Genomic DNA, 13,500 nt, shown 5'->3' on the forward strand with positions numbered 1-13,500 from the left:
AAGGCATATTGGAGAAAATAAAAAAATTAGTTCAAAGTATCATATAATCCAATACATATTTATAACATCTATAATTTTAGCAAAGATATATACGAAAAATTTAATAAAAGTCTAACACAAACGGTAGTTCAAAATATGTGTCGTTTGATGTTTGTATTATAATTCATCAATTTATGTCATCCTGTAGACAATCAATAGAGACAACATTGAAATTCTTATTTTGCTGTTGGTTGAGTCGATCAGGGACAACATAAAATTAAAACATAATCTTTTTATAAAATTTGTGGTATAATATTTTCTATATATAGCATATATATAAATCATAAAATATATTTTGAAATTGTTGGCTGAATTTACTCTTTCTTGATTAGTTCAAGGATCACGGCCTTTATCACGTGCCTATCATAGCAAGCCCACGTATGGAATATGACTTAGCGGAAGCTACGTCCTACTACCATGGAAAAAAAAAACACTTTGATTAAACACACTTGTATTATATATTATATGAGATTTTTAAATTTAGAATACTCTATAATCTGAGTTAATGAAATGTATAATATACGTATATTATACTTAGGGATTCACGTCTTATGCACCTAATACACGTGTATATGTTAAGGAAAAAGAGAAAAATATAATAACTAATCTTTAATTACTTATTATTATATAAACTATTAAGTATTATAATTAATGAGATTAATAAATCATATAACAACATTGAATGCTATCTCTCTCAACATTTATGTCTTCATTTTATGTGTCAAACCGTTAAAACAAACGGTGTTAACTTTAACGGAAAAAACAAGAAAAACCGTTAAAACAAGATTTTCCGTTTCATACACACTTTTTATATATAGAAGATATATACATATATGGACATGGAGCAATTATTTCATTACTTGATCAAGAGTTTCTATATCCATAATAACAATACTTGGTCATTTTTCGGCAACACAAAACCTATCATCTGACTTGAATTAAGAGTCATTTTATTCTCAAGCCGCACACTGTCCACGTTAATTAATTGTAAAATATAATTTGTAAGATTCAAATTTTAAAATTTATATTCTAAATCAAATTATGACATGTAAATACTTTGCTAAGTGTGTTCTACGCATTGACTTGATAATATAATTTTTCTTGAATTAAATAATAATTCCATAGACAAGGCCAATTCAAATTATACTGGGGTACCTAAATGTACATATTTGAAGCATCCAAAAGAATGAAGAATCTTAGCAAGAACATTGGTTAAGGCAAGTTTAGGGGTCTGAAGAAAGAAGAAATCACACCCAACCATGGATTTCTTTCTTTAATCTTTCTTTCTTTTTCCACCCTTCCATGTAAGACCTCACTTTTTTGCCTTTGCAAACCTGAGGCATCGATACTTTTCACCGCTTACAGTGATTTCAAGAGCTCCATCTTGATTGTCTTGATTTGATGCAGTTCCCATTAGGACACTTTTCTCTTTCTCAAGATTTTCTCTCTCCATCTTGAGCCTCACTTCTTGTCGCGCAATCTCTGCCTGGAAGATAAAAGTAACGTCTGAGACTCTAAAACATGAATACCCGTACCTGTATTTATTCATGTGGTAAACAACGTTAACTAATGGAAAGATGTGTAAACCAACAACGTACATTTTCCAAAGTTGTTAGCTTATTTCCATTTCCTGTTTAACATGCAAAAACTTCTTATTCGATTAGAATTATCGGATATTCATCACCACAACAATTAGGAAAGTCAATTGTCATCATTTGATCAGGTTTCATGTATTCAGAAAAGCAAAAGGACCATTGAGTTTCTTGACAAATGTAAATCAACATTCTGATCTGGTCTTATGAGAGCAGTATCAAGTGTCAACAGCCGGTTAAGAAACACAATATCGGTAAGATATTGCACAAACAAAAATTTTGCACAGCTAATAGAAAAATAACAATTGGTCCTATTAATTTTTCTACAGTTTATTGCAACAGAAAATCAAGTTGTATCAATGAATGGAATGTGTTGAACAACTATAACTGAGGGTCATAGAATTGCCATGTCAAATAAAACTTAATTAGCAATGTATTTCAGAGATTTTGATGTCAATTCCAATGTTTCCATATGGCATATCCACTAGGGAGCGAGCAGCAAGACCGGCTCAATACGTTTTGGGGCCTAAGGCTAAAATTTTGAATGAGGCATTGAAGCTTCTTCTTTTTTTTTTCTTTTTCTTTTTTTCATTTTAAAAAACAAAATTAAATAAATTTATTTTTATTTTTACATTACATTTTTATTTAAAAATAACACCTATAGTTTTGCAAAGTAAAATTATTGATTAAGATTTTATACCACCTTTTTCAATTGATAACTAACTTTATTAGAAAATTTTTTATTTAGAGAGGATTTTATCAAATCTAGTTTTACAATACGTGCTTTAGACTCTTAAGACCCGTTAGGGAATACAACTCTTTTTAGGTATTGTCAACTATTCTCAAATTCAACTTTTTCTCTGATATTTTACAAAATCAAATAAAACATTTTAACTCAAACTATTTTATTATTATTCACAGATATTTTGAGATATTCTTAGTATCTAAACAAGCCTTAAAAGTAATTATAATCATTATCATCAATAAAGTTATACAAATAATCTATACATTTTGGAAAAAGTGGGCCCTTGCCTCTTCAAAGGATTATACAAAAATTTTATGAATACTCAAAAATTAAATTTTGCTATTTATAATTTTTACATTATATATTAAATTACTAATGATAAAAGAGAATTATATTCTTAGAATGAGAGTATCTGAAATAATTATTATGTGGGATACTTTTAAAACTAATAATGACATAATATCTATTTAATACTTTTGATGTTCTCTCATTAAGTTAATTATTTTTTTAATAGGTATTTTTTTTTCTTTTTAAAAAATTATATATATATATATATACATATATATATATTTTTGGGCCTTACTAGGGGCCTTAGGCAAAATTGCCTAACTTACCTAATGGAAGAGGCGACCTGGCGAGCAGCCATAATGAGATGGCATAAGGTGACATGTGCTTCCACGTTGTACCCTAGTGGCGAAGAATTTGATCTTAAGCAGCTTGGGGAAAGGAAAAAGAAAGAAAAAGCATACAAACATAGAGGTTGAATATTCCACACATACATGATCCAGACTTAGTGCACAACTGCACATTCAACTTGCAGACACCACACATGCCCATGTAATCTAATTCAAGGTACCAAAGTTTCAATCCAACAAACGTATAATTTTGAGAATTTAACTAAAATGTGCAACATTTCTAAACTACCAAGGTCAAAAAGTTCCTAATGATACTATGACGCCTGCAGAGGATGAATTGATGACAAACTTAAAATAAGAAAATCCATAAATACAAACTAAATATCGAACTGCAATAGATGATGCTCACTTTTTTAGTTGAAAGAAACGTTAACTAATAGGAAGAAAGCATATTGAATCATGGAAAAATATAATTGCAAGCACAATTATGCACTAATCTGTGTACCAATATAATGTGATTGGTCAAAAAGTAGATTTGATTGAAAATAATATTAATTTAAATTTTAAGTATGAATAAATTAGTATTAATACACAAATTAGTACGCAACTGTACTCGTACGTAGCAAAACTCTTCCCCCATCGATCCCATTGAAAAAAAATTGACCCTCAAATGGCTTCACAAGCCCCACTCAATATAATGGTTGTCAGCCACCACCCATTATCTTTATGGAATTCTTGGGATAAAAAAAAAGTATAAAAAAAACACAACAAATATAGGATTAACGGCATTACGTTGATATTCATTGCTATTAATTCAATCGGCTTTGAATTTGGTTAGAGTAAAAATTAAAAAGGCTAAAAGAAAAGAAAATGAGAGAGTAGAAAGGGAAGGGAGGTTGAGGGGTATAGTATATACAAGCAAAAATAGGAAATCAAAGATGAAGGAAAATTGTTTACCTCGCGACGAGAAAGCTCGACCTTCCAAGCGGCTTCACGCTCGGCGACTTCACGTTCGCGCTCATCAATGTAGCTCTGCATCTCTCTCTCCTTCATGATTCGGTCCTGTATATCCGCATCCAGTGCTTCCTTCAGCTCCTGCACGAACTTGTCGACCACTGTTTTGATTCTCAAAGACATCTATCTCTTCGTCACCCCCCTCCAACACCAATGTATTCTGCTTTGAAATCTCTGTCTCTCTCTTCTTATTTCTCGGATGGATAAGTTTCTGCGCAGTTTCGAGGGGAGGGAAGATAATGGGTTCTGGATGAAGAAGTGAATCAATTTTTAGTAGCCAGTATACCCAATGTGAAGGATGGAATTTCGTGCACAGAGAGAGAGAGAGACAGAGACAGAGAGAGGGAGAGGGAGGGGAGGGGAGGGGAGGGAGGAGAAGGGGGGGTGTGGGTTGGTGGTGTGGATTGGATGTCACAATGTGGATCGTTTGTTTGATTCGATCCACGCCCGCTCGTCTCCGTCGTCAGATCACGATGACGGGTCTCAAACTCCCTATATAAACACTTCAAGCCCAGGTGCTCGTAAGTTTTTCTAAAACCCGTGTATCTACAATTTTCTCAAGTTTTTATTCAAAATATAATAAATAATTTAATTTTTTTAAATTATAAAATAATATTATTATTAAAAAATAATATTATTATAATAATATTTTATTTTATTTTTAACTTTTATTTAAAATCATCTCAACTTATCTCTAAATTCAAATTCCACGTAAGTTGATGTATAAAAACATACTTTTTTTTTAATTTTGCGATATACAAGTACAGTTATGTACTAATCTGTGTATCAATACTGATTTATTCATACTTAAAATTTAAATTAACATTATTTTCAATAAAATCTATTTTTTTACCAATCACATCACATTAGTACACAGATTAGTGCATAATTGTACTTGCAACTATATTTTTCTTTTTTTTATATTTTTTAATGATAAAATTTGATTAATAAGATATTTTAATTTTAATTTTTTTATAAATCAATTATTATAATATTAACAACATGAAATATGTGCTTTAAGGCATGAACTAGCTATTTTTTAATTAAAATTTGACTTAAAAATTCACTTTTTTTACTTTAGTTGGCCACTTTTCATACATATCAAATAACAAATTCTCTAGATCTATCTTCATTTTATTAAAATATTCATATTTAATCTTCATTTCTACTTTTTTTAATTCTCATAGTAATTAGAATATTTATTTCTTATTTATTCTCATGACAATTCATTTCCTATCAAAAGTATCAAAATTCACAGACTCTTCAAAATAGCACTAAATATATCTTTTAGTGGATTCCATAAAGTTATTTCTATCTTTTAATAAATATATAATTAGAATATAGTAATAAAAATTATTGTTAATATTGGAAAACTTTATTTATAAATCATCGATAAGAGCACTTGTAGTGAACTTTATTTATTCGTTGGAGTTTCCTTCTTCATTTTTTTTTTCACTTATTCTAATTATATATTTATTAAAAGATAGAAATAGCTTTATGGAATCCACTCTTATATAATATATATATATATATATATATATATATATTTTGGTGTTTTTGAATTCGAATAAAAACATATGGAGATTGAAATCCAAATTATTTAAATGTATAAGTGAGAATGAAAGTAATAATTCATTAACTGTTATAAACTATCTTGAATTGTATGACCACATTTATCTAGTCGTCAAATGCATAGTGCATAGTGCTAGCATAGTGAGCTAGCATAGTCCCCTTTGTACGCCTATATATATCGTTGAATTCTTTAAGAAATTGATAAGTTTGATATACAGATCAATAAGAGAACATCTCTCATTCTCTCTCAACCTCTCTGAGTTCTCTCTCATTCTTTCTCTATGTTTGAAACTCTCTCTTTATTTTGATTGATTTACAATACGTTATCAGCACGACGCTCTAACCAACTGAGCTAATAGGCCAGTCGGAGCATCAGCTTCATGGATCGATAGCACTTGAGCATGAAAACCCCTAAACGGAAACAAAGATTGGCGGCCCAGCTCATTCTTGCAAATCATGGGCCTGTGGTGATTGACAAGCTCCATGCTTCCACGTTTGCAAACTTGATCGGGATGCGCCAAGGAAAACGACGACCTCGTGATGCAGACCAAGCAGCTCGGGAGGTGCCGATGCTGTGCTGATGATGCAGCTGGGCTTGTACTGGTTCAGCCAGAAGACTAACAAGGAGATCAACTCCGTCGCTCTCTTTCCTCTCTCTCTACCCCCACCGGTGACCCACCGCAGGAAGCTCGTCGATCGTCTGAGCTCTCACCGGAACAAAGCTCTCACCGGAGCGAAGCTAAACTCTCACGGTGAACCCAGATCAGATGAGGATCTGATGGAGAAGAAACCAACACACAAGCACAGTGAGATCAACTACATCATCCGTTTCTCTTCCTTTCTCTCTATATATTTTTTTTTTCCAGCTTTGTAAAGATAGAGACTGATCGGAAACGAAAGAAAACCCCATGGCACTGAGCCAAACACCACTGTTGAAACTACGACCTCTGGTCCAAAAGGCCTATGAGGTCGCCCACAAGATGTATCATGGTCAGGTGCAACCGCATGATAAACATGATTTGCCAGAAAAGTGATTTGGTGGCGCCATGAATTCCGAGTTTCTCGGAACCCATGAAGAAGAGCTCTCTGAGTAAGGGTCCGGTACTTTTCCATGGTGGCCACCGACTTCTCCCTTCACCGATACATGCAGAACAAAAACTGTGAAAGGTAGGTGGGAACTGTGAAAGAACTGTGAAAAGTAGGTTGGTGGGAACTAATGCTTCTGTAGGTACTTAATTACGACTATTATTGCTTTTGCAATAATGGTTGGGTGGTCCCCACTTTACTAGAGACAGCGGTCATGCATTTCGGTAAGAACATCAAGGAGATTATCAATGAGGAGTTTGGTGATGACATCATGTCAGCTATTGATTTCTTTTGCTCAGTCGACAAAGTTAAAGGCGTGGGGCTTGTCGGCAGCATTTGAATAAGGGTGCTGGAGTCCATGAACGTGGCCGACTTCACTGACAATAAATCTCACATACAATTTACAAGAGTGAATCTTTATCATTTTGGCTTTATGCGACAAAGTCACTAAAGGAAACGTGGAAGTTTGAAAAAAAAAAAAAGTCAGAAAAAGGGGCGTTTGTTGATGAAAATAAAATAAAAAATGATAAAAGTTAAAAATGGATGGGTGGAAGAAGACGTCCATTATAACTCCTCTTTTCTTATATTATTATATTTTTTTTTATTTTATATTATTATATCTTGAAAAAGTATAGATATAAAAAAAAAAGTTTGATTTATTTAGTGCGGTGGATACCTACGCATGCAACTTAGTGTTGTGAGGTGAGTGTTGCTATAAAGTTTTCCTACTCAGTTTTGCAAGTTGCTAGCAAAGGACAGGCAGCCTGGTAAATCATGTGGAGTGGGGTCCAGATACCATCAAGCCAATTTAAAATCCTTTTCGGTGGAGTTCAAAGTAAACCTATATGACAGAGTTCGAACAGGATTCAGTGGGCATTTTTACTTCAAGTAAGTTTTTCAATATATCATTTGAAATCTTTAAAGTAAATATTGGTGAATTAAAATTTTCATAATTTACATATCAATTATACCTGTGAATAATTTTATTCACATAGTTTAGATACAAGTTTTATTTATTCTTTTTGTACTTGTTATGAATTATTGATGATATAATTTATTTTAGAATGAAAATAGAGCATCCCTGAAGGATCGTGTACCAAAAGCTCATTATGATTTATGCACCTAAAGTTACATAATTGAAATTGTGAAAAAAATATATATTTGAATGAACGTCTCGAATGTGCTCCTGAAGTAGCAATATGAAATGCAAACGTTCACAATATATTCTAAATTTGTATCAGGTCTTTCAGTGACTGAGCAAAATAATGAGTTTTTGATAAGAATAATTAGTCACGTCTTACTAGATCTATATCATTCCCTGAAGTGAATGATAATGAATTTATATCATTCTATTCCCTGAAGTGAAAATAATGATGTGTTTCATTCAAAGAAACTAAGAGATTGAACGTGATAATGAATATCTTTTCGAGCCAGAAGCTCGTATTGGAAAAGTTATAAACTTTCTCTTTGAGATGATATTATACAATTATTGAATCAAATATTATGATGCATCAAAAAGTGATATGATTCAAAATATTTGTATCTTTTTATGATTATCTTGATAATCTAAAATGAATTACGATAAGTCGAATGATTTTCATATGGACGTCCATAAAAGAACCAGAAGATTCTTTTACTATAAAGTCTTACCACCAGAAGTGGAAAGAAAAATTTGTCAGAAGCAAATAAGATGAAATAATTCGACGTTATCTTGATTATCATATGTGAACCAGAAGTTCATATGATAATTAAATTATGGATGCAATAAGATAAAAATGTCTCATATTCGAGCTGCTAAAATCCCAGCGAGGATTGAAGTCCCTGAATGACAATTAAGAAATTCAGCAGTCTAATAAACATAAGACATGTCTAAAGGCATGTGAGACTTATTGATACAAAAGATAGAGCATCCCAAAAAGAGAAAGACACAAATAATTGGTGCTCCTGAAGAGGCCATACCCACGAAACAAGCAATAAAGTCCATCCAGATTTTCTGTATAAAATTCTCCTATATAAACTCTTGAAGAGTACAAATCTCCTGAAGAGTGCCTCCTGAAGAGGTTTATCATGAAAATGTCTTCCCTTGAAGAGGGACAGGTACCTGAAAATAACGAGATCTCGTTACATTTCATGAATAATGGAGAAATTATTAATAGAAATAAAATCGTTGTCAACAACGTATTTCCATATGAGATGGCAATTGACATTACCAGAAGTAATGATGAAAGTGAATCAAGAATCGTCGAAGAATACGACGTAAAATATTGGCCAAATTTGAAAGAAACAATTCCTGCAGAATTGATTCACTAGTAAAATATGATGCATCGGGACTTATAGTCCAAACACCTAAAGAGGTGATGCTTGTTGAATGTCAGTGGGTGTTTATAGAAAGGAAATAAAAATGTGATATATAAATCACGAGTCAGTTTCTCAATTCCTGCAGAATTGATATGCAAAATTGATATCACTAAGTAAAATGTGATAAATATTGAATTGAAGTCCAAATACCTAAAGAGGTGATTTTTGTTAAATATCAGTGGATATTTATATACATGATATAAAAAGCCTGAAACTTTTAATATGAAAATATGATATAGAGATCACAAGTTAGTTTCTCGAAGAAACAATATTGATATGTTTTTAAAGTGGTTGAAATCATATTGAGATTTTTATTAGCTTGAAAGTTACCGAGAGTTTGGATATGCATGATTAACTGCATATTTATATGGATCATTGGATCATGATATATATATATATATGAAAATCCCTGAAGGATAGAAAATGTCTGAAACTTCTAATATGAATATATCTGGAAATATGTATTCTATCAAGTTTCAAAGATCTTTATATGATCTAAAGCAATCCAAACGCAAATGAAAACAAGCTATTATTGCAGTTTATATATATGATTTAAATGTCATTGAAACTCCAGAAGAGCTCATAAAAACTGCACATATTTGAAATATAAATCTGAAACCATTGCGGCTTCAAGGGGAAGATGGATGATGTTATTAGTCATGAAATGCCATCTTTTAATACAATTAGTATTTCAGATTCATATTATGGGTTTGATATGAAATGTGCATTATTAAAGAAGAAATAAAACACACAGAACATTTACCAAAAGATAGAAACACAAATATGAATATTTGTGAAATATTATTTTATTATCTTGAAACAAGAATTACAGAAATTTAAGGCACTTTGCCTCATTCTTCAAATGCTCTTGTTCTTCAAGAATCTACATGGCATCCCTATCTAAAGCGGTGGGCAATCGAAAAGAAGATTTAAGCAAGGATTTTAAATTCCTATTCTCTTGCTTTATTGATTCTATCTTCATGTTGGACTCCAGAAGAAGTCGCTAAAGTATAGCAATATTCTCGTGGAGATCGTCAACTCCACAAGTTCTGGATTGCAGTCGTTGAGAAAATGCGACAATGGATGATGAGTATCGGGTACCGAGACTCACAAGCTCATAGATAGCTTCATTATCTGCCCTACGAGTCAGATCATTATATTGCATGATAGCACCTGTGGTAGAAGCAGGAACAGCTGATGAACGAGGTGCAGAGTACCTCATATATTGGCCATGAGAAGATCGCTGAGCCATTGCAGAGTAAAAATGCAGTATGATTACAGAAAAGTGAAGAAGATAAGATGTGAATGAAGATGAGCTGAATATCTCTTTTATAGAGAAAATTATGATACAACATCTCTCGTGAAGCAAGAGAAAAGAGACGAAATATAGCTTCATAGCTCTGCGGCGCCCGACAGCACGCCTGACAGCTGAGGCGCCTGACAGCTGCAGCACCTAACAGCACGCCTGATACCTACAGAGGAGTTGAAAATCTGCGGTGCTTGTCTGATCTCAAAAGGCTGGCCACCGTTTTTATTAAAAATGAGGTTAGCGGTTTAATGTTGATGAATTCTCCACTAACTGTGTTATTTACAAGAACTCCAGAAGAGTACTGTGACGCCCCCAAATTCCGTTTGGGATCGAACGGACATTTGAAGCGTCGAGACATGCAACACAAGGTTACCTGCCCCCGTTCATGACATATAAGATGCAATAATCCTAACATGCATCTAACATTATGCAATATTCGCAGCGGATAATTTTTTTCTTTAGCAATACTATGCACCAAACTGAAAATATCCCAATACTTAAAACATACTTCATACATAAAGATCCATTGAATAACTAAGATCACCGCACTATTCCAAAATAGTTATGATCCAATAGTACTGGAGATGCAACTCCATCGTACAAGTAGTAATTTAACTACTATATTAACATTAACGACGCACCGTCGTTCATTCGACTGTGTCTAGTTGGTCAGCTCCTGATCCTCCTTCAGGTCCTGTAACAAGATCTACCATTCGGGGGGAATGGTAGTTGGGACTACCACAGTGAGATTTGATTACAAATCTCAGCAAGTTAACAAAAAACTTCCATACAGACTAATGATGCATGTATGACAGTAAAAGCATAAATGCATAATCAAATTCATAAGTAATTAAAGCATAACTTAGCGTACAACATAGCATAATTGACATAGCTTAAATTGAATCATGAATTGAACTTGACTTAGCATGAACTTGCTCTGAAACTTGAATTAACATGAAAAATACATACTCCACAGTTGTTGTGGCTCCATGTATTTTACGTGTAAATACATACTCCACAGTTGTTGTGGCCCCATGTATTCTACACAAACTTGACTTAACATTAAAAATACATACTCCACAGTTGTTGTGGCCCCATGTATTCTACACAAACTTGACTTAACATGAAAAATACATACTCCACAGTTGTTGTGGCCCCATGTATTTTACGCATCACAATTGTAGTTAAATACATACTCCACAGTTGTTGTGGCCCCATGTATTCTACACATCATAATGTACTCAAAATGAAATGTGACTGGAATACGAAAGGACTGAAGTGCTGACGTAACATAACGTGACTTGAACATAACTTAGAATACATGACCAACTTGAGATAGAAACATTTCGTAACATGGCATAACATATAATAGACAACATATTTAACATGACATACTTGCAACAGTGAATATTACATGACTTGACTTACATGTAATAGATGACATACTTAGCATGACGTACTTGTAATGTATAGTAATACATAACAGAATATATTATGTAACAGATAAAAATTGATGACAGAATAAATTCTGTATAATAGACAATTACATGATAACTTGACATGGCATGACACATATGATAACATACATACATACACTGTAGTTCTTTTACTTAGCACACATACACAGTAGACTGCTAGTAAGTTAAAAGCTAACTTACCTCGATCTCCGCGTTTCTTATAAAACTTCAAGTGCGATCACGAGGAACTGTAATTAGTGATTCTAAAAGTTAGAACTAAATCACTAATAATTTGAAATATGGAAAAATACTAACTTAAAGAGTAAAATTTCCATTTTACTTTCTACATGTAGAAAAATGACCGTTTTACCCATAGCTTAAGGATTTTGCATACTAACTCCAAAAGTCACCAAAATTTACATACCTCATGTAAATTTTATCCTCAACTCAAATATCAATTTAGAAAAATTTAAAACTAATCACAACTATTAAAACTCCATAGGGCCGAAATTCTCATATGCTATTTCTATTGATTTTTGTTTCCAACTTGTTTTGATCAACCTTTTGATCTATGACTTATAAATATGTGATCTTCAAACCAAACAGTCACATGGTTTAAAAAGATGTCCTAAAACATATATAAGCTTCTAATTCAAGATCACATGGTTAAAAATTAACCAAAACATAAATTTAGCCAAGAACATCCACACTTTGGCTTATCTGAATATCTCTTTGCATAAAATTTCATATCTTTGAAACTAACATCAAATATCTTCAAAATAATAATATAACATGTATATAAGATGCTTAGGATCCTCCAATAAAATTATCAAAGTCATTAGAATAGGTTTAGACCACCAAAGAGTTAAACTTTCTCAAAATAGAAACTGTTTTTCTTCTTCCAGTTTCTAAGTTTCTAAATCTAAGCAAATATTTCATCAAAACCTTCAATCATGCAAAAATCCTCAACCAATAGTCATATATACATGTTAACAATACTCCATAAAAATTTCGGACCAATATCTATCCATTAGCTTGGTCAAAAACTCCAAACTATAACATATTCTCCAGTTTATCTCCCAGAATGACATTTCTATAGTTTACACAATATTTGACTAACCAAATGATCTTCAAATGGGGCAAATAAGATATCCATGTAAACTAGACTCAAAAAGGAACAACTTATATGAAGGAGACTTTATGATAAAACACTTACAACAGCTTCGAAATGGGCATGCAAAAGAACTCCTAAAAGCTGTCCGAGAGAGAATGTTTGATATTCTTTTAAAGAAACGTGTAAATGAAGATAAGTTCGTGGGTGATGGCTGGAGATGCTTATGGAAGAGATAAGGGAGATGATAAGGCTGGGGTTGAGAGTTGAGTGTGGTTTTCTCCTACCCAAAATATCTATAAAATATTATCTCAAAATATTCTATCCAATAATATCTATAAAAATCAGCTCAATATATTTTCCAAATGTGGAGTAGACTTAGAAGAGTAAGGTGGCTAAAATCTTTCTATGTGTATTTTAAATCTCTATTCTTAAGATATTTTCCAAATATGTATTTTGCTTAGGTGTCATGATCTCACACCTTGATTTCCTTCACAATTCCATCTAATGGTTTCTCTTTGTGCCAAGTATCTAATACTATTCATTATGTGTGGTTAAGATCTTGCCAAGTGTCCAAATAAA

General features: G+C 32.5%; 1 protein-coding gene and 1 long non-coding RNA gene across 5 annotated transcripts; one reads left to right on the forward strand and one right to left on the reverse strand.

Annotated features, from left to right (window-relative positions):
* Positions 1 to 1,122: 1,122 nt before the first annotated feature.
* Positions 1,123 to 4,516, reverse strand: LOC122309396. 4 transcript variants are annotated; one of them, XM_043122875.1, is made up of 3 exons: positions 3,969 to 4,516; positions 2,991 to 3,063; positions 1,383 to 1,574 (listed from the first exon to the last, which is right to left on the reverse strand). In XM_043122875.1, exons 1-3 carry the CDS (start codon positions 4,146 to 4,148, stop codon positions 1,501 to 1,503), a joined length of 327 nt encoding a protein of 108 aa, XP_042978809.1. In that variant the 5' UTR covers positions 4,149 to 4,516; the 3' UTR covers positions 1,383 to 1,500. The 4 variants fall into 4 exon arrangements, with proteins under 4 accessions (XP_042978808.1, XP_042978812.1, XP_042978809.1 ...); XM_043122876.1 differs by having other exon boundaries at positions 1,391 to 1,525; XM_043122874.1 differs by lacking the exon at positions 2,991 to 3,063 and having other exon boundaries at positions 1,123 to 1,525; positions 3,969 to 4,497.
* LOC122309397 lies at positions 4,419 to 7,648 on the forward strand. Its single transcript, XR_006242428.1, has 2 exons — positions 4,419 to 4,546; positions 5,928 to 7,648. It is a non-coding gene; the product is annotated as an uncharacterized LOC122309397 (long non-coding RNA).
* The last annotated feature ends 5,852 nt before the right edge of the window (positions 7,649 to 13,500 follow it).

Source organism: Carya illinoinensis, chromosome 5, assembly GCF_018687715.1.
Source record: "Carya illinoinensis cultivar Pawnee chromosome 5, C.illinoinensisPawnee_v1, whole genome shotgun sequence".
NCBI classification, from domain to species: domain Eukaryota; kingdom Viridiplantae; phylum Streptophyta; class Magnoliopsida; order Fagales; family Juglandaceae; genus Carya; species Carya illinoinensis.

Coding starts and splice junctions, on each gene's coding strand:
- LOC122309396 (XM_043122874.1), bottom strand. CDS start 4,148: ATGTCTTTGAGAATCAAAACAGTGGTCGACAAGTTCGTGCAGGAGCTG. Junction 1,526..3,968: donor TCGAGCTTTCTCGTCGCGAG/GTAAACAATTTT, acceptor TTTATCTTCCAG/GCAGAGATTGCGCGACAAGA.